The sequence below is a fragment of the Pristis pectinata genome, chromosome 3, assembly GCF_009764475.1.
Source record: "Pristis pectinata isolate sPriPec2 chromosome 3, sPriPec2.1.pri, whole genome shotgun sequence".
NCBI classification, from domain to species: domain Eukaryota; kingdom Metazoa; phylum Chordata; class Chondrichthyes; order Rhinopristiformes; family Pristidae; genus Pristis; species Pristis pectinata.
The window spans coordinates 52,236,016-52,255,452 of record NC_067407.1 but is presented as its reverse complement, the minus strand read 5'-3'; the positions used below and the strand labels follow the sequence as shown (position 1 = coordinate 52,255,452).

The window sequence follows — 19,437 nt, the reverse complement described above, 5'->3', positions numbered from 1 at the left end:
TCGATAGGGTTGTTAAGAAGGCGTATGGTGCGTTGGCCTTCATTAGTTGGGGAATTGAGTTCAAGAGCTATGAGGTAATGCTGCAGCTCTATAGAACTCTGGTTAGACCACAGTTGGAGTATTGTGTTCAGTTCTGGTTGCCTCATTATAGGAAGGATGTGGAAGTTTTAGAGAGGGTGCAGAGGAGATTTACCAGAATGCTGCCTGCATTGGAGTGCATGCCTTATGAGCATAAGTTGAATGAGCTAGGGCTTTTTCTCTTTGGAGAGGAGGAGGATGAGAGGTGACTTGATAGATGTGTACAAGATAATAAGAGGCATAGATCGAGTGGACAGTCAGAGGTAATTTTTTTTTTACACAGAGTGGTGGGTGCGTGGAATGCACAGCCGTCAGAGGTTGTGGGGGGCAGATAAATTAAGGATGTTTAAGAGGCTCTTAGACAGCCACATGAATAATAGAGAAACAGAGGGCAATGTGGGAGGGAAGGGTTAGATAGATATTAAAGCAGGATAAAATGACAGCACAACATCATGGGCCAAAGGGCCTGTACTGTGCTGTAATGTTCTATGTTCTAAGACGAATTTTGCTTTCCTTGGGCAAATCTTCATAAATATGGTGCTTCATTTTGATTAGTTTTTAAACTGAACTGTAATGAGATGTCTATTTGAGTTAGAATAAAGCTTTGATTTTGTACATACCATCCATTTCTTTCCTTAGGATCATCGAGTAACACACGAACAATATACAAAAAACAGCTTAGTAGCTTGAGAGAAAAATTGAACAGGCGTATTCGCAGACCTGAAATAATTAAAATTAAAGCCTCATTTAGATAGTCATTTTTTTTAATATATCTACTATATTATATAGTTCCAAATAACAGAATGCAGATACAAGGAAATGCATGTCACCATACAGTTATACTTTTTAATAAATATATCAGCTGAAAATAAACTTTTGTTTTAATCACAGGTCCAGTAACATTTATCTTAAGCCAATAAAACAGATGAGGAGAAATAATTTTTCTCTAACTAAAAATGTAAAAATACATATTTACCTTCCTCATGGTAAAACATAAATTAAACAAGTATTGTCAGTGAACTTAATCCTAGTTTATGTACATATTAGATTATAAATTTGGGAAATCTAAAATTAAAAGCAAAAAAAAACTGATAGGTGTGTGTTGGAGGAGTCAAGCCTGGAGGTTAGGTTTCTTGAAGTCACTGCCTGCATTTTCACGTGCACACTTTTAGCAGCTGTCAGTTAAGAACTTCAAACCTGAATACCACTGACAATCAATGTTAAGTTTATAAAGTTTAGGAAAAGATCCAACCAAAAGATTATGGCTAATCCCCCCATTACTCTGCCAAACAGATATGTAATCACAAACTAAATCATCCTCCTTATGAGAGCCTAGGTTGAATGTTTAGAAGGCTAGAGAAGATTACCTGCCAACTTGTTCTGAATTAAAAATAACGTAGAAAGAATTAAAAATGAATAAAAGCACATAAAACCCAAGTTATAAACTTATTTACAAGAATGAAAATTTATATTTCCCTAAAATAATTTTAAAATTGATGAATAATGAAATTAGTATAAGTAACATCAACTGACAAATAAAGTAGAAGAACATCATTGATATACATTTCACAGAAGCATCATTGAACAAAAAAAACCACTAAACCACAGAAGGAATGCTAGACTTGAAGACCAAAAGCTCAATCAAAGAGGTGGGTTTTAACAGGCAACTTTAAGAACAGAAAATAATGTGCACAGGGGAAGAATTTTAGAAAGAAAATTGTGGAGTTTCAGATCTTGGCAGCCAATCATGGAACAATTAAATACATAGATGATAAAAAAGTGAGACTTGGAGGATATCTTAAAGGATTGTAGGTATGGAAGCAATTATAGATTTGGAGAGAAGTGAAACCATATAGGGATTGAAAAATAAAGGTAAGAATTTTAAAAATGAGGTATTGCCTAAACAAGACCCACTGCTGTTCAGTAAGTACAGGGGTGAGGAGTAAATGGGACTTGGTGCTCTTTAGGTTGGGAAGTTGTTTTTGAATGACACCAATTTTACCAGAGTGGAACAAGGAATACTAGGTAAGACTAGACTAAGAAATAGTCAAGTGTACAGGCAGTAGAGTTTCAGCACCAAGATAGTGGTTGATTAAGCTATGTAACTTTAGTAGAGGGACCAATGGTTGGAAGCTGTCAGGGAGGGGGATGAAATTGGTAGTCACAGAACAGAGTTTGTGTCGGAGACCAAAGACAATGGCTTTGATCTTTGGGGAAATCTCTGCTCATCCTTTATGGTCATAGAGAGATACAACACAGAAACAAATTCTTCAGCCCACCAAATCCGCTAAGACCATCGACCACCCATTTATACTAATCCTACATTAAAGCAGTTTAACATCATAGAGAGAGTGGGGGATGAAGAAAGTAAGGATGGTGGATCATCTCAGCATACAAGTGGAAAATAATGTTTTTATAAGATGAGAAATAGGAGGAGTCAAGGGTAGATCTTTGGTGGGGCTTCATGCTTTGATCTTTCGTGATCAAGGTACATCTCCATAGATCAAGTAGAAGGGAGTACATTAATAGTCAATACAAGTGAGCTATGACCTACAAGTTCTCCGGCACATGCTACAGATGGTGACAAATGGGAGCGTCAGGCTACAGGGAACTATGTCCTATTTTCCTGTTTCTTCCCCTCCTTTTCTGTTGTTCTTCTGCTTCCTCGGTGATTATGCCCTCTCACGAGGCAATTCCATGCAGCCTTGACCTTAGTTAATATCTCCCAGTTTCTGGTGCCTGTATTTGCTTTGATGGTACGCTTAAGGCATTTTCTTGGACCCTTTTGAGTTCTTACTTCATGACGAAAGTATGAATATTGCATCTGTTTAGATGTCCATAAGAAAGTCTTATCCATTTTAGCTGATGCGGTTGATCATTTCTTCAGTGCTGGTGTAGTTAGCAGTGAGGGAACAGGTACTCACACACTGATCCTCCCAATTTATATGTAGGGTCTTCTGAAGATAACGCTACCCAAGAGGGTAGTGGAGGTCAGTCACCAAGTATATCCTAGATTTTTGGATATTCAGGACATTAAGATATTTGTGGTCAGTCAGGAAAGTTGTGCTGAGGTAAAAGATAATCAGTGAGTTAACTGAATGGTGGATCAATGACAATGGGTCAAAAGAGCTACTTCTGCAACTATTTCTGAAATTCTTATGAAAACATTCCAGGCTGATCAAGCAACATCTGTGATGACATTTCTGTTTCAGATCTTGCATCAGGATTGAGGGAGAAGAGAAAAAATTGCCAGGTTATTGCCATATGGGGGGAGGTGGGGTGGTGGGTAGGGGGAATAGAAGCTGTTAGGTGATAAGTGGGGAGGAGATGATGGGCAGATGGAACGACGTGGAGGAGAAGTGAACAAAGGGAGAAGGAAACTAGGTGAACAGGTGAGTGTGTGTGAGAGAAGAACACCGGGGGTGGAGAAAATTCAATGTTCATGTCATTAGATTGTAAGCTACCCAAATAGAATATGAGATGTTGTTCTTCCAATATGTGTTTTGCCTCTCTGTAGCAATGGAGAAGGCAGAGAATGGACAAGTTGGTTTGGGAGTGGGAAAGCAAGTTAAAGTGGCATGCAAGCAGAAGCTTGAGATGGCTGTTACAGAGTACAGGTGCTCCACAAAACAGTTGCCTTGTCTACACTTCATTTCACCAGTTTAGAGGAGGCCACTTGATGAGCATTAGATGCGGTAGACTAGGTTGTAAGAGATGTAGGTGAACCTCTGCCTCACCTGGAAGGACTGTTCAGGTCCCTGGATGGTGTTGAGGAAGGAGATGAAGGGTAAGGTGCTACAACTCCTTCAGATGCAGGGTACAGGGGAAAGTGCCAGAGTACAGGGAGAGGTGGAGGGGTGGGTGGGGATGGATGAGTGGACTACGGAATCACAAAGAGAGTGGTCCTTGTGGAAAGAAATCCGTAAAGTGGGGGCGAGGGAATGGATGAGAGAAAAGGGAAGATGTCTTTCTGGTGGGATCACATTGGAGATGGCGGACATGGAAAAGAATGTGTTGGATGTGGAGATTGTTAGGTGAAAGGTGAGGACCAAGGAAATTCTATTGCTGTTCTGTCTAGGGGGATGGAGGATGAGAACAGGCATGTGGTAAATGGAGGAAATGCGTGTGGAAACTCTGTCAACTATGACAGAGGAGAAGTCAAGTTTTTAGAAGGAGGAGGACGTTTCAGAATCCTGAGAGTAGCTCTTGAGAACAGATGCAGAGACAGAGTAATTGAGGAAAAGGGATGGCATACTTTCAGGAGGTAGGATGGGGGGAGGTGCAGTGGAAGTAGCTCTGTCAGTGAGTTCACAGAAGATGTCAGTGCCAAATCTCCCTCCTGAGACGGAGACAGAGAGAAGAAGAAAAGGAAAAGAAGTGTCAGTGATAGTTCAGGTGAAGTTGACGGCAAGAAGGATGGAAGTTGGTTGCGAAGATGATGAAATTGACGCGTTCTGCTTGAGTGCAGGAGGCATCATGATGCATTTGTTGATGTTGAGGAGAAAGAGTGTGGTGGGTGTGGAATAGGCTTGGAACAAGGACTGTTCCATGTAGTAATAAAGACAGGTGTATTTGAGTCCATGCAAGTACCCATGGCTACCCCCTTGATCTGCAGAGTGGGAGGAGTTGAAAGAGTAGTTGTTGAGGGTAAGGACAAGTTCTGCTAAGTGGATGAGAGTGTTAGTGGAGGGCAATTGGTTGGGTCTTTGTTCAAGAAAGAAACAAAGACCTTCCTAATGTGGGATGGAAGTGTACAGAGATTGGATATGTATAATAAAGATGAACCAGTTGGAACCAGGGAATGGGAAATTATTGAAATGGCCGAGGCCATCAGAAATGACCTGGATGCAAGTGGGAAGGGACTGGGCAAGGGAAGACAGGAAGGAGTCCAAGTATGAAGAAATGAGTTCAGTGGGGCAAGAGCAAGCAGGAACAATGGGCCTACCAGGGCTGCCCTGTTTATAGATCTTGAGTAAGAGATAGAACTAGGCAGTATGGTGTTGGATCACTTTGAGGTTTGAGACCGTGGAGGGGAGATATTCTGATGTAATGAGATCTGTAATGGTCTGGGAGACAGTAGCCTAGTGGTAAATTTTTCTAGGCAGCTAAACAGCTAAGACCTGTCTAAGGCTCCTGCTGTCAACAGAATTATTTACTTTGGTCAGATCAATAAAAGAAAGACACAATAGTTGGTGTTGGTCCTAGAATTTCTCCTCAACCTTCTGAACCTTAAAATTAATGTCATGGTGCCTCTGAACTGATTGAGGGCACATCAGAGCTCTAAAGGTTTCCTCAGCAAAGGAGAGAAATCAGTTCACTGAGATTTGAGCAAGGAACTTTCAAGTGATGGAGAGCAAGGAAATACCTTGGTAGTTTCCACAATAGACTAATTTCCCTTTTATGGAAATAGAAATAATGTTGGCATTCCTTAGGTCAGCTCGAATTTTCTCAATTTTTCCATATTTTGAGGAGCATGAGAAGTTTATTGGTCACACCTTCTCCATGGACTTTAAAGAGCCTAGCAGGAACACCATCAGGGCTTTGTTGCTTTTCATGCATTTTGTAGCCTGTCAAATATTTTCAGGGGTTGGTGGATTGCAAGAGCATTCCTAACTGGATGTTGTGGAATGGTTTGGATGTTGTTATCTATCATCTTCAAATTATGGTTCAGGAATTTTTGTAAGTGCTTCTTCCAGAATTCCTTAATAGCCTTTTAGAATTGTACTGCTATTTTCAGATCTAAGTGAGGTAAACCCAAGAGAGTGTGAGCTGGATCTAGTGAAAAAAGCTTGCATGTGCTTTATTTTACACAGGAATACAACTGTGAATGAGCAATTACAGAGATATTGATAGTGGGGAAACATGTACCCAGTGATAGGTAGATTCAAGACAATGAGTTTTCCTCTTCTGTTGCTGCCTTCATCCACCATTGCAACTGCTGATGAGCATCCCTTATACATTTGCAGAAGCCACTACCAATATCCTTTTTTTGGATTGGTCTGTTTTCAGATTGTTATCTCATGTTTGTTTACCAGGTGTCATTCTAAGGGTTATATGTGTACACAAGTCATTCCACCATACCAAGGTAGCAGTCCATGGGGAGACACCAAGAATAATGAAATGCTCACAGAAAGAACAGCACTTGCTTGCAATTTTAGTATGATATCTGGATAACTTAGAATGGAAGCAGCCAGATGCAGTGCTTGCTGCTGGGCAATATTGAAAAGGTGTTAAAGGAAGATGGTATGTTCAAATGCATCAAAGTCTAGAGACCAGCCAAGGAAGGTCATGAGAGCTAAATTACTTCTGTTGCAATAAAAGGATGTCATTTAGGTCATCAGTAGATCAAAATCAATCAGCTTGAACACAATAAACTATCTCAATAAATCATAATAGCACATTCTCCACCTTATCAGGAACTGGGTAAGGGTTCAAAATTGCAGCTTTATGAAAAATAACAAACAGAAATAGGCAGGAATTTCCTTTCCAACACAGGTCCCCAAAGTAAGGCATGCATCATTAACTCAAATATTCAATGTTACCTTGGAATTGACTGATAATTAGTTTCCAGTGGTCAAACAAATTGATTTTACATGAGAAATTTCAACTTGATTAAATTGGTAAATTGGTTTATTATTGTCACATGTTACAATTACAAAGAAAGGGCAGTGCAGGCAGACAATAAGTTTCAAGGCCATAATGAGGTAGATTGTGAGGTCAAGAGTCTATCTTATCATACTAGGTGACCATTCAAAGTCTTATAACAGTGGGATAGAAGCTGTCCTTGAGCCTGGTGGTATGTGCTTTCAGGCTTTTGTATCTTCTGCCCAATGGGAGGGGGGAGAAGAGAGAATATCTGGAGTGAGTGGGGTCGTTGATTATGTTGGTTGCTTTACCAAGGCAATGAAAAATGTAGACAGTGTCCACAGAGGGGAGGCTAGTTTCTGTGATGTGCTGAGCTATGTTCACATCTCTCTGCAGTTTCTTGTGGTCTCGGGCAAAGCAGTTGTCATATCAAGCTGTGATGCATCCAGTTGGGATGCTTTCTATGGTGCATCTATAAAAATTAGTGAAGGTCAAAAGGGACATGCCAAATTTCTTTAGTCTCCTGAGGAAGTAGAAGCACTGGTGCATTTTCTTGGCTGCAAGTACGATTTATGTTAAAAGCAGAGTCTTCCTTTAAAGATCTTCTCATGTGAAATTTCATCCAGCTGGTGACTAGATCATTTTGCAGGTTTGCTTGTCTTTACAAATAAAGTTCTAGGTCAAGAGTAAAGTGCAGTCTGAATCATGTTTACTAGTATTGCTCTTGACTCAATACTGGACCCTGTAGAATAGTGTCAGTTTTATTTTTAACCTGGAAGACATAATTACCTCAATGATGGAACATTTCAATAAGATTTAATAGATTAATAAAGAAAAATTGCAAATGTAGGAAATCTGAAATTAAAAACAATGTAAAAGTACAGCAGAATTGAATGAAAATACAGATTAACATTTCCACTTTCATCAGTGAACAGAAAGCCTCTTAGTACAAACAGAAAGGCAGCACAACAAATGACGGGCATCTAGACTGACCGGGCAAAGTAATTTGTAAATTAAGCAGTCATTGGCTCAGAGTTTGCTAGGAAATAGCAGCTGTTTCCAAGTGACTGTCACCAACTTAAGGATTTCTATTTGAAATCACAATACTATGGTCAGCTTTTGCCTGTGTTTTTTTTTGTAATTATATTCCAAAGCTTGATTTCTCACTGAGTTTAGCATGGGACCATCAATGGAACTAAACAGCTATGAAGGACCAAATATTGGTTAATCCTGTTTTTTTTTAAAATTGTTTTATTTAAATATTTTTTCTGTTTTTGTTTGTTTCATTTTTTTAAATTTAAATTGTTTAGACTTCTTAATAGCTGTGCGTAGTTGGTGAATTTATATATCAGAAACATTCAATTTTTTTTGTCAGCATAGCTTAGCTAGCTGTCAAAGGTTTGTTTTCAGCTCTCATTTGAAGAGAGAATTTGTTCCAGCTCCCTGCATTAACCATTGCATTGTGAAATACCTTGCTGTTTCAAAGGCTTTGCCTTGAGGGATGAAGTTATGCTGCTGGAGGAATTACATGAAATTAAGTCTATATTTTCTTTGGAGGTCTACGGCAAACGTGTGTGGATCACTGTTGACCACAAATTTTATGCTGTTGAGTTTTAGTGTTCTTTAGGTAGACTAACTGGGATGCAACACAAGGAATTAAACAACGAGATCTGATAGATGAGCAAGATCTGAAAATACTCTTGAAGTTTCTTTATCTCATTTTGTATGCAAAATTCTATTTATATAGGTAATTTAAACAAACTTAGCTCTAGAAATGGATATTGTGAAAGGTACTTACTTGACCTTTGGTTTTTGATGAAAAACAGTTTCAGACGTTCTTTGAATGTATTTTCATTCACATAAAATTCAACTTGTACTCTGTGAATGAACAAAAAAATTATGCAACCAAATTTCAGATTCTTTGATTTTCATAATAAAAGTCAGTAAAATTATTACTCAGCCAGTATTCACACAAACGTGTCAGCATCTGCAGTAAAGCAAATAATTAAAGGATTGCACTTTAATTTAATGTGTTGCTTTTGCCGCAAAAATTCTGAACAATTACTCATCAACATCTTGTGTTTCAGTATAATAGAGCAACTTCATCAGACTTGGACATCATCAGCAACTGTATACCTTCTACTCTGAGAAGCTGGAAGAGGGAGGATTGCCTTGTTGGGTTCACAGCAAATTACAGAAGAGTCCTGAAAGGTAGTACATAAAGAAAATGGAGATTCGATTTCCAGCAGCATTTGGCGATTAAAAAATATTTCAACCTGGCATTAACTTGACAGATAAAGACGCACATCCTAACTTAAGAAGATGGGCAAAGTAATTATGTCACATGAGTAGATGATTCAACCACATTCCAGCATTTAATTGGATCATGTCAGATCTATATCTTAACTCTATATTGATAACTGACAAGCAAAGGAAATCTGCAGAATCTAGAAATCTATAAAAGCAGAAAATTCTGGAAATATTCAGCAGGTCAGGCAGCATCTGAATCAATGTTTCAGGTTGATTACCTTTCACTCTCCACAAATGCTGCCTGATCTGCTGAATATTTCCAGCATTTTCTGTTTTTTTTATATAAACTTCTGATTTTACTCCATTTCCAGGATTTTTTTTATTTTATTCCATTTTGATAATAATCATATTCTCTCTGACGTTGCCTGTTATGCACACCTTCCATAACTCTTCAAATGCTTGTAGTGTATGTGGACATAATAGGGAACAAAATTAAATGCAATTGAAACTCATTTATTTATGAAAGAAGGTAGAACAAAAGATGCTCTGAAGTACAATAATAATGGATTTTTTTATAATCAGCATTAGAAATGAACTTGGTTTAATTTATTTTGCAGCTTTGCCTTGAATTTATTTTTGAATCATAAAAGATTAATACCCAGAGAGAGACTCAAATTATCTTGGATATTATTTATAACAAATTATTTGGATTATCTGCCACTTCAATGTTGAGTTTCCTACATACTAGACGTGTCTGAAACTAAGAAATCATCGAATAACATCTACAGACAGTTACATCTCAAATGTTGGATTGCTTTATTACTGAGTTGCCTGCAGGAGGCTTTGCTGAACAGGCAATGCAGTTGCTATGGCTTCCCCACCAAGGGAGTAAATTTTTGATTCAAGATGGTAGATTTAATTTGCGATCCAACAAACCAATCTTCTTCACAACATGCTCAGGGCAAGAATAGGCATCAAACACCTGCTTTGTCTCCTTTCTCCATGTACATAAGAAAATAAATCCACAGTTTGTCTGAAAACATGTCCTCCTTTCTGAAAAATGGTTACTAGTATGTTTACCATTAAGTTGCTGACCTACAAGCTGGGGCCTTGTTAAACTCCACATATTATTTCATTTATGATACAAGGAGTTTGACTCAATTACATATGTCATTCATATTTTATCTCTAAACTTCATCAGTTAAGTTAGGATTTGCATTTTCTTTCTTAATTATCTTTGTAGTCTACAAAGCAGGAAAAGTTAATCTCATATCTATTCTTGGATGAACCACAACTTCATATCACTAAATACTGTGAAAACAGAAATCATTATCTTGGACTCTTGCCATAAATTCTGATTCTATCTGTCTTCACCATTGCTGATAAATTGCACTGTTGGGCTTACAGAAGCTGGTCTACTGGTCTAATGTGTTTTTCATTTAAAATCTGTCCTTCCAAGATTAAGTGTTGCCCCTTCACTTGATGTGATCTGAAGAAAGGTACCCAAAGGCAGGCTCTCCCAAACTGCTACTCCAATACTGAAAGCATTAAATGCTGCAGTTTTCATTTGCTCTTTGCTTTAAAGGATCATCTGAACTGATAAATAAATAAACCCTTCTTTCAACATTGAACCACCATTGCAAAATCTAAGTACTAAACTTCCATCAAAATAGTTTTGAAACATAAGTAAAGATGGAAAATGCCAGATTGTCATTGAAGCACACAAGGATCACTAATCTACTACTTATCAAACATTAGTTTGGCCACAAATGGAGTATTGTCCCTGGTTCTGGGTTATACATTTTAGAAAAAATGTGAAAGCTTTCACAAGAGAGTGCGGAAGAGACTTACCAAAATGATTCCAGGACTGGAAATACTGGAAAGACACTTACGTAGGCAAGGCATAGAAGGGTACGGTCCTAATGCGGGCAAATGGAATTAATGTAGATGGACAAAAAGGTCACCATGGACATGGTGGGCTGAAGGGCCCTTTTTTGTACTGTACAACTCATGACTCTGAGTTGGCTTGACACAGAGGCAGGTGTCAGGAGATATGATAGAAGTAGTTAAAACCATGAAGGGTATTGACAGAGTAGGTGGGAAGGAACTTTCTCTCCTGCTAGATGAGTCAAGAATTTGGGGGGGGCAATAGCAAGAAGGTGATTGGCAAAAGTGTCTCAAGGAATTATTTTTTGCACAGCAAGTTACTAGCGTCTGGAATGCACTGTAATGGGTCATAATGGGAGCAAATTCAATTTTACCATCCAAAGTGTTCGAGATATGTGTCTGAAAGGAAAGAATTTAGAGTAAAGGAAAGAACTGGTATGAAGTTATTAGTTTGAATGGCCTCCTTCTGGGTTGCAACCATTTTAGGATTCTGCAAGAAAACTAAATTTAGGTCTTAATGGCTTCACTGCTTTGGTCTCACAGTTTGTCAGGGATAGTTATTTAGACTGCAATAAATTGTTCTTTTAAGAATGGATACTTGTCTATTCATGGTTGCTGATTTGCAATGTGAGTTAGGTCTGTATTAAACTGCATATATTATTTTTTTCTGTGATACAAGTGGTGACTGGGAATGATTGCCTCTAATCAGGAATCATCTTTTGTTCATTACCTCCATAAATCTATTATATCTCATTATAAACCACTTTAGATATCAATGGAGAGCTAGACAATTGTTTGTTTAAAAACTTTAAATCAGAATACACTTTAAAATGCTGTCAATATTCATTGCAATTGTAGTTTTTTTGGGCATTCCATTAAAGATGCAAGAAGAGGGTATAGTGTTAGAATGCCAGGAATCTGGGACGACAATTATGAGGAGTCTGAGATAACTGCAGCTGAGAACGTTATTGGGTGATCAAGAAAAGTTCTTCGAAATCATGAAGAATAATGAAAATGTATTTATTAATTCTACTAGATAGATAAAAGGTTTAACTGATAAAAGGTCTTAACTGCTCTACAAAATAGGCTAGTAAGCCACTCAGGCAACTAAAGGCTGGTCCAGCCTGCTACCAAAGAATTCACGCTCTATAAATACATTAGTGGAATCTCCAATCATCCAACATGGTTATTGTACATGATTTATTTTAAAAGGGAGTTATGTAGTTGTTAGAAAAACCTGTAATACTAATGGATTTGTTGAGACAGGAGCATGGGATTAGACAGATGATCCAGTTAGAGAAAAAGCATTGATCCAGAAATTCTTCCGTTCGGGAGAAGTTTTACCACACAGGCTATGCGAATGCAAATCAACTTAACTTGCATTGTTTTGAAAGCCTGCTTCTGCAGAGTTTAAACATGCAAAGTGCTCCACAGGGTGGAAAAGAGGGAGTGAGTTGGGGAGGGGTGTATCTTCTGTGTACATGGATGTCATACATATTTGGGTCCTGGAAGTTATTTGCCAATGTCCGTGAAAACACTGCAAGTAGCTGAGCGATATCTCACTTTCAGCAACCAGCTTTCCAATAAAATTCTATGTAGCACAGATAAATGACGGATATCCACAGTGACTGACCAAATGTCCCATTTCTGTGCTGGGCTATTGTGAAATATAGCATACTTCAAACTGGATGCAAGAGGCTGCATATTCACCACCAGGAAAGATCTCTGCACGCAATGGAATATTTATAATAACCCTTACCCTCTGCATCTTGAAATTAGTGACACTGCTGTTATTTTCAAACACTGAGCAATGGAACATTTAAACAATAGCCACCAGACTTTCACTAAACCATTGACTGTTGCTCCTGGGTTAGCAAATTTATTTCAGTTGTAAGATGCAAAGCCAAAAGTTACCAATAGAATCACATGCTAACATAGAACAGAACAAGAATTATTCCCCCATCACTTCGATCAACTTATATTACTTTTGTTTCTAATATGTTGCTGACAATTTTAAATCTTCCTACTGCATAACAAATTCTCAGCTTGAATTCTACCATCATGGTGGTGGTATGCAGGATTCAGGGCATTATACAGCTTAGGAGATTTCCTGTTTTTCCTGAGCTAATTTATTTATATAACATATCCAATTAGTCACATACACCAGTGCAACAATGAAACTAGATTTTTTTTTGTTTACTGAGCAAAATCCATTTCTTTTGTAACAGGAGAACTGAAAACTAAATACAAGGTATATTTAAAGTTCTACTGCTATGATCTTCGTTCTTTGTTTACATGGGTGCGGCATACCGAATTTAATATCGGTCTCCAAGTCAGATCTAGCCTGGACTTTCCAATGTTGCACCAGAATAATCTTGTAGGCTGCTGCAATCTACTGTGCTAGAACAATCGACGAAAGGAATGTTGTCTGCTGGTCCGTGGTTGGTGATTGGTAGAGGAGGAGGAAACATAATTAGCCCCCTTCTGCTTGGTGTTTTGTGAAGAACTCATCCAAATAGGATACCAGCAGCCACAACCAATTCTCCATTTCGCCAACAGTCCAAGCCTACCTTCCTTCATTCACTGACCATCACAACACCTGATTTGCCATTATGAGAAAGGATGAAAGCCAGCAGAGGATAATTATTTCTGACCAAATTTTTGCAGACAAAAAAACCATAATTCCCATCAAGGACTACCATTTTCCCAACTACATTTCTCTAAATGCCATTCTTCCATCTATGTTTGCCTGTCCTATTACTTCAGTACCACAAGGCATGTGCACATCCCAATGTCACTGAAGCAAGATTATTTTCTGCACTCAAGATTTGTGGACAGTGCAGGTTCCTCATTTCAAAGCATGCCTTAAATTGAGAAATGATGCTGGCTTCAATATTAATGGGACCCTGGCTTATCCTGATTTATTGCTGTGAAGGTTGAGACAATGTTTTGGCATACACAGGTACTTTACTTGGAGTTCACCACCTCCCACACCTGCTGCCATTGTTGGTCCTCAATATTCTCCCACATGATTCCTGTCAAACTGATTTCCATCACTAATTATGTAATATGTTAAGGCATATTTTATTGAGGTTGTTCTCCATAGAGCAAAGATGATTGACAACAGATTTTAAATTTAAGGCAAGAAGTAAATGGGTGTATGAGGAAAATCATTTTATGCAGAGACCAGTCATGATCTGGAACTAAATGCTTTTAAGGGTGGTGGGAAAAGAATCTATCAGGGCCTTTGAGAGGGAATTGGATGGGCTCTTGAGTCAAAAGAATGTACAGGGCTATGGGAAAGGGCTGGTGAATGGGACTAACCAGACTGTACTACTAGGAGCTGACAAAGGCTCAATGGGCTGGATGACCTCCCTCTGTACTGAATCATTACCAGGATGATATGCAATAATTATGAATTTTCACAGATAAATTTCATATAAGAATATCCTAGAAGATTCATAGACTTGAATGGTGTAAGCACATACTAAAATACAATAGAACAGTGAAATTACTTAAATCTAATATCATCTTTACATTTCAATCCACTGTACTTTCAGTTATTATTATAATAACTATATGGACTAGTGCTAAACAACATAAGCCTTTGGTTCATTTCTATGTTTTATAACACATTCTTAATGGCAGAAACCCACACATTGTTTGGGGGCACTACACTAAAACATGTTCATGAGATAATTAGGTTCTGTTAATGCAATTTTTACAATATCTCTTTAAAAGCACTTCACTCACTTTGATGTATTTCAATAAACTGAAGGCAGATGTTTTGATTTGCCTTTCTAGTAGCTGACACCATTATGTTACTAATGTTTGCATTGTATTATTGCATTAAATCTGTATGAACAACAACACTCAGGTGCATGCACTGACAGAACCCGATTTCCTATGATATTGCCTGCAGAGGGGTCAAGTTCAACTGTAACAGGCGACATAAAATGGATAGCTGCAGTTTGAAACCGCCACCAGGGCACTTGTAACTCAGTTTACTCTAAATATTGCAATCTTAGCAGGAGACTCTTAGGGACAGTGAGAGGTCACTTTTCATATGAAAAAAAGGTTCTCACCATTAATGTCCAACCCTAAATTGGAGGAACCTGTGTTGGGTCTGCACTGCCTACTTCTGCCAACATTCAGGATCTTCAGGTTGGTTTTTGATAGGACTGCTGAAGATTTCAAGAAAATAAGCCAAACCAATTTTTCATCTGAACAACTGTATCTTCTACCTCCTCTTCCTTCTTTGGCAGTCCTTCATGATCAAGGATGACTTCACTCCATTTCTGTGGTTTCTGAGGTGACTATAAGGAGCAATGTGGCAGCTGCAAACTCTTCCACAAACACTAATGGGGTGGGTGAATGGAGAGTTTGTGAAGTGGTCCACTTCATCTACCATTAATGTTGGACTTATTAAACACTCCTGATGAAGTGACCCAAGGTTCTTCATGGCAACCCAGATGTTCCTTCTTCACTTTGAGTGATCATGGGCCAGATATTCAATGTGCAGATGTTGCATTTTTTCCCAATGGGCTTTGAGAACATCCTTGACTCTTTTCCTGTCTTCCTGGTAATCATTTCCTGTGACAGTATTCATAACAGAGTGTCTGTTTTGGCAACTTGGTGTCAAGCATCTAAAAGAAATGGCCTGCCCAATAGAACCAGTTGTGTAATTAGGGCCTTAATGCTGTGATGTTGGCCTGGGAGAGGATGCTATCATTAGTTTGCTTGCCCTGCTAGTGGATTTGGAGGAGACAGCATTGATGGTATATTTCTGCTGTTGATCTCAAGTAGGCACCTCAAGACTTGAAAGCCTTGCCACCAATATTCCTATTGTTCCCCTGTCCCCAAGCCAGACTAATTTGAGATGGGTGGTTTCTAACCCTCACCAATCAACAAGCTCCAACAGAGACCTTATTTTGCATACATCATTGGGACTTGAAACTATCATGACCCTTGTAGACCAATGGTGGGGCACAATGAACTCTGTCCATCTACCAACCATCTACTTCACAACACATCATCTATAAGGAGAAACATCCGACTCACGTGAAGTGATGATAGAAATGGACATAATTAGACCAGCACACACTGATGTCATATATTGTGTCTCCATTTCTAGGTAATATTTATTTTGCCTTAAACAGCTACATAATTAAAGCTTTTGACATTTTGGGAAGCAGTGGAAAGTATTAAATAACATCAAGGTAACATTTAAACAAGAATAACCCCAAGGAGACCCAGCAAAACTAAAATTAATGGTGGTCAAAGGAAAAGATTCATCCATGCCTATAGCATTTCAGGCCTCAGCTATTGCAGCTTGAGGTGGAAAGTTGAAGGTATACAAGGAGCTCTAGGGCAAACAGCAGAGATAGCTAAAGGCATAATCTCCACTGGTGGGGTGAAGAGGGATTGCACACGTGAGAGATCAGGAAATAGAACTAATTTAATGCCACTACTGTCATTTTTTGGCCGTGACCAATCTATTAATCATAAAGATACAAAAAAATCTGCAGATGCTGGAATCTGGAGCAATATACAAAAAGTTCTGGAGGAACTCAGCTTATTCTGGCTTCAGCCCTCTTCCTTTCCAGTCCTGATGAAGGGTCTCGGGCCAAAACATCGACAATTTATTTCCCTCCATCGATGCTGCCTGACCTGCTGAGTTCCTCCAGCACCTTTTGTGTATTGTGCCATTATTCATAAACTCATGCAATTGATTATCAGACTTTGATATTTGATGTGTTATTTTATAAAACAATCCTGTTACGTTGTTAAGTACTGCTCAGACTTAATATCAGGTAACAGAATTATCACAGGGATGTCACAAAGGGGAATTGATTGCAGTATTTAAATTGGGTTAGACAATGGAGATAGTTGGTCAATCATATACAAGGAAGGCTATAATTGGAATTCTGTATTAGCTGGACATGAAATGGCAGGTCTTCTTTGCAAGAAAAACAAAAACATACAATGTGATCACTTGACTGTCTCCAAAATTATGAATTTTATATCATAAATATTGGGTAAAACTTCCAATGGCCTACAAAGGACATCCTTGGCTTGATTGCCAAGTTGAAGCATCAGGTCAGTAGCCTGACTAGTTCATTGGGTCTGTTAGCACTATTTCAGAATCTCTCAGTGATGTATCATTTGTGAATATTTTCTACATGTGACTGTCAATAGACAATAATTGATCAAATCTGATTTGGATCTGTCCTGGTAACTCCTGGGCAGAACAGGCAATAGGAATAAGACTGAATAAGCTCATTGGAATTTGATGATCCAGCCAATGCCCTCAGATAAGCTCAGACAGCAGATCATACTCAACAGCAGGAAGGACCTACCATTAGCACATTTTAAAGAAATAACCAAAAGATGGTTGGTGAGCCCAAGCCATCCTGCAATAATGTCAGTTACTTCCACATATGCGTATATTAGTTAGCCATCCCACTGAAACACTAGATGACTGAGAGAATGACCAGAGGACATGCAGAGCATGGCAAACTGTTGAGGGAGAGAGAGAGAGAGAGAGAGAGAGAGAAGGGGTCCCAGCTGATGGCCATATACAACATTGTGTGGAGCGGCAATTCTTCCCAGTGAACCTCTGTAAAGACCAATTGTAGTGTGAAAGGTCATGGCTGTCATGTGACACCATCGAGTACTGGTCGAAAGTGACGCCACTGTCAATCAAGGTCTGGCTCCACCCACTCATTAGTACACACTCTTGACCATTGGTCCCCGTGCACACCTTTTGTACCTGGCCATGACCTATTGGACCTGTTGAATTACCTGAGCTAGTTCCACCCAGCTCCCCAGCACTATAAAGAATGCCACACGTGCGTGGCTCTTTCTCTTTTGATTGCTGCAGGAGTCGAAACCACAACAAGGGACCACTGGTAAGAGTGTGCACTCCCACAGGGGTTTAGGAGCGTCCTAAGTAGATAAGTAGATTCCCGGTAGTGTAGAGCTGATGCTTGTCCAGGTTCAGGGACCGTATTGTGTTTTCCTTGATTGTTTGTAACTAGTGCACTAGTTCACTCTATGTGTGTGTGTGTGTGTGTGTGTGTGTGTGTGTGCGCGCGCGCACTTCACCCCCGTTGCAACTCCCCTCACGTTTTGCAATCACCCGTGTACGTGTGTGCGAGTGTGCATCCGTTCCGTTCCCATTCATTCTGTTCCCGCATTTGTCTTTGTGAATAAATCCTTTTTCAAAATCCAAAGACTGTGTCCAGAGTCCTCTACCTCTGAGACCCCAACGAACCTTTTCCCACAACAATTGGTGCTGCGAGCAGGGTCTTAAAGGTCTTGGCTGGACCCAGACACGGGTTGGATGTTCTGGAACAAGGGAAAAAGGAAATTGTAGGCACTGAGGAGAGGATTCCCGGGTGGACCAATGAGAGTGAGGGATTTGGGAGCTTGGCAGGCCTGCCTTCAGACCACGGTAAGCTAGTGGACTGGGCTGAGCAGTTAGATCCATGTGGTAAGAAAATGGGGCACCACATGGTGGCCCTCCTCCAGAAGTTGGGGTTCCCCAGAGCCAAAGGGAGTCAAAGGGGTGCCTTCTGGCTCCTGGCATCCCTTCTGAGGTGCCAGGTTGAGATTACTGGCCAGTTGCAGAATACATGTCTACAGAGGGAAAAGGAGATAGAGACACTCCAGCAGCAATGCTGTACGCTGCAGGAGGTAGTTCAGACTGCCCAGACCCAGGCCAATAACCTTGAGTCCAGGGGTAGCAAGGTCACCTGCCGGCTGATTCAAATACAGCAGGCGCAAGCCGCCCGCAGGTCTGGCTGGCAACCAGACCCATTTAAAATCCGAGCCTTGGTCCAGCGTGGTGACAAGCTGGACGCATGGCTGGGGGATGGGGACATATGGATGGACAATGACGAGGCGGGGGTACCCGAAGAGCCTGAGCCTCATCACACCCACCCCCCGTCCTACGCACCCGAGCCCCTGCAGGCTCAACCTGTCACCACACAGTCCCAGGTCCACCACAGGAAGGAAGGGATTCAGGATGGGACCCCTGCAGGGGAAGGTGTCCGCGGTCCCTCCGAGACCACGGAGACCCGGGACTTCTCCGTTAAGGAGCTCACCCAGCTGGCGGATTGGTACTGCCAGCGGTCAGGCAAACAGCTGGCCGCATGGCTGCTCCGGCTGTGGGATGAGGGGGGCCCCAACGTGAGCCTCTCTCACCAGGAGGCAAGCGCCCTGGGGAGCTTGTCGGACCAACAGAGCATTAATAACGGCCTGCAGGCGCCGCCGGGAGGGACCGGGGACACGTGCGTGGCACTTCCTCTTCTGATTGCTGTAGGAATTGAAACCATGACGAGGGACCACTAGTAAGAGTGTGCACTCCCACAGGGGTTTAGGAGCATCCTAAGTAGATTCCCGGTAGCTGTTCCCGTTCATTCTGTTCCCACGTTTGTCTTTGTGAATAAATTCTTTTTCAAAATTCAAAGACTGTGTCCAGAGTCCTCTACCTTTGAGACCCCAAAGAACCTTTTCCCACAACAATTGGCTGAAATGTCTGTGGTTCACTAAGGACATACTCTCTGAAATCTGTCAACAGCTGCAGCTTCACTTCCAAGCTTCAAACACAAGAAATTGGCCATGATGTGACTA

General features: G+C 40.2%; 1 protein-coding gene across 1 annotated transcript in view; it reads right to left on the bottom strand.

The window, feature by feature from the left end:
• LOC127568103 (potassium channel subfamily T member 2) overlaps positions 1-19,437 on the bottom strand; it is a 546,938-nt gene that overhangs the window by 368,195 nt on the left and 159,306 nt on the right. The window contains exons 2-3 of the mRNA XM_052011419.1: positions 8,462-8,541; positions 699-798 (exon numbers count right to left, since the gene is read on the bottom strand). Of these exons, the coding sequence (XP_051867379.1) occupies positions 699-798; positions 8,462-8,541 (180 nt within the window). The remainder of the gene's footprint in view (positions 1-698; positions 799-8,461; positions 8,542-19,437) is intronic.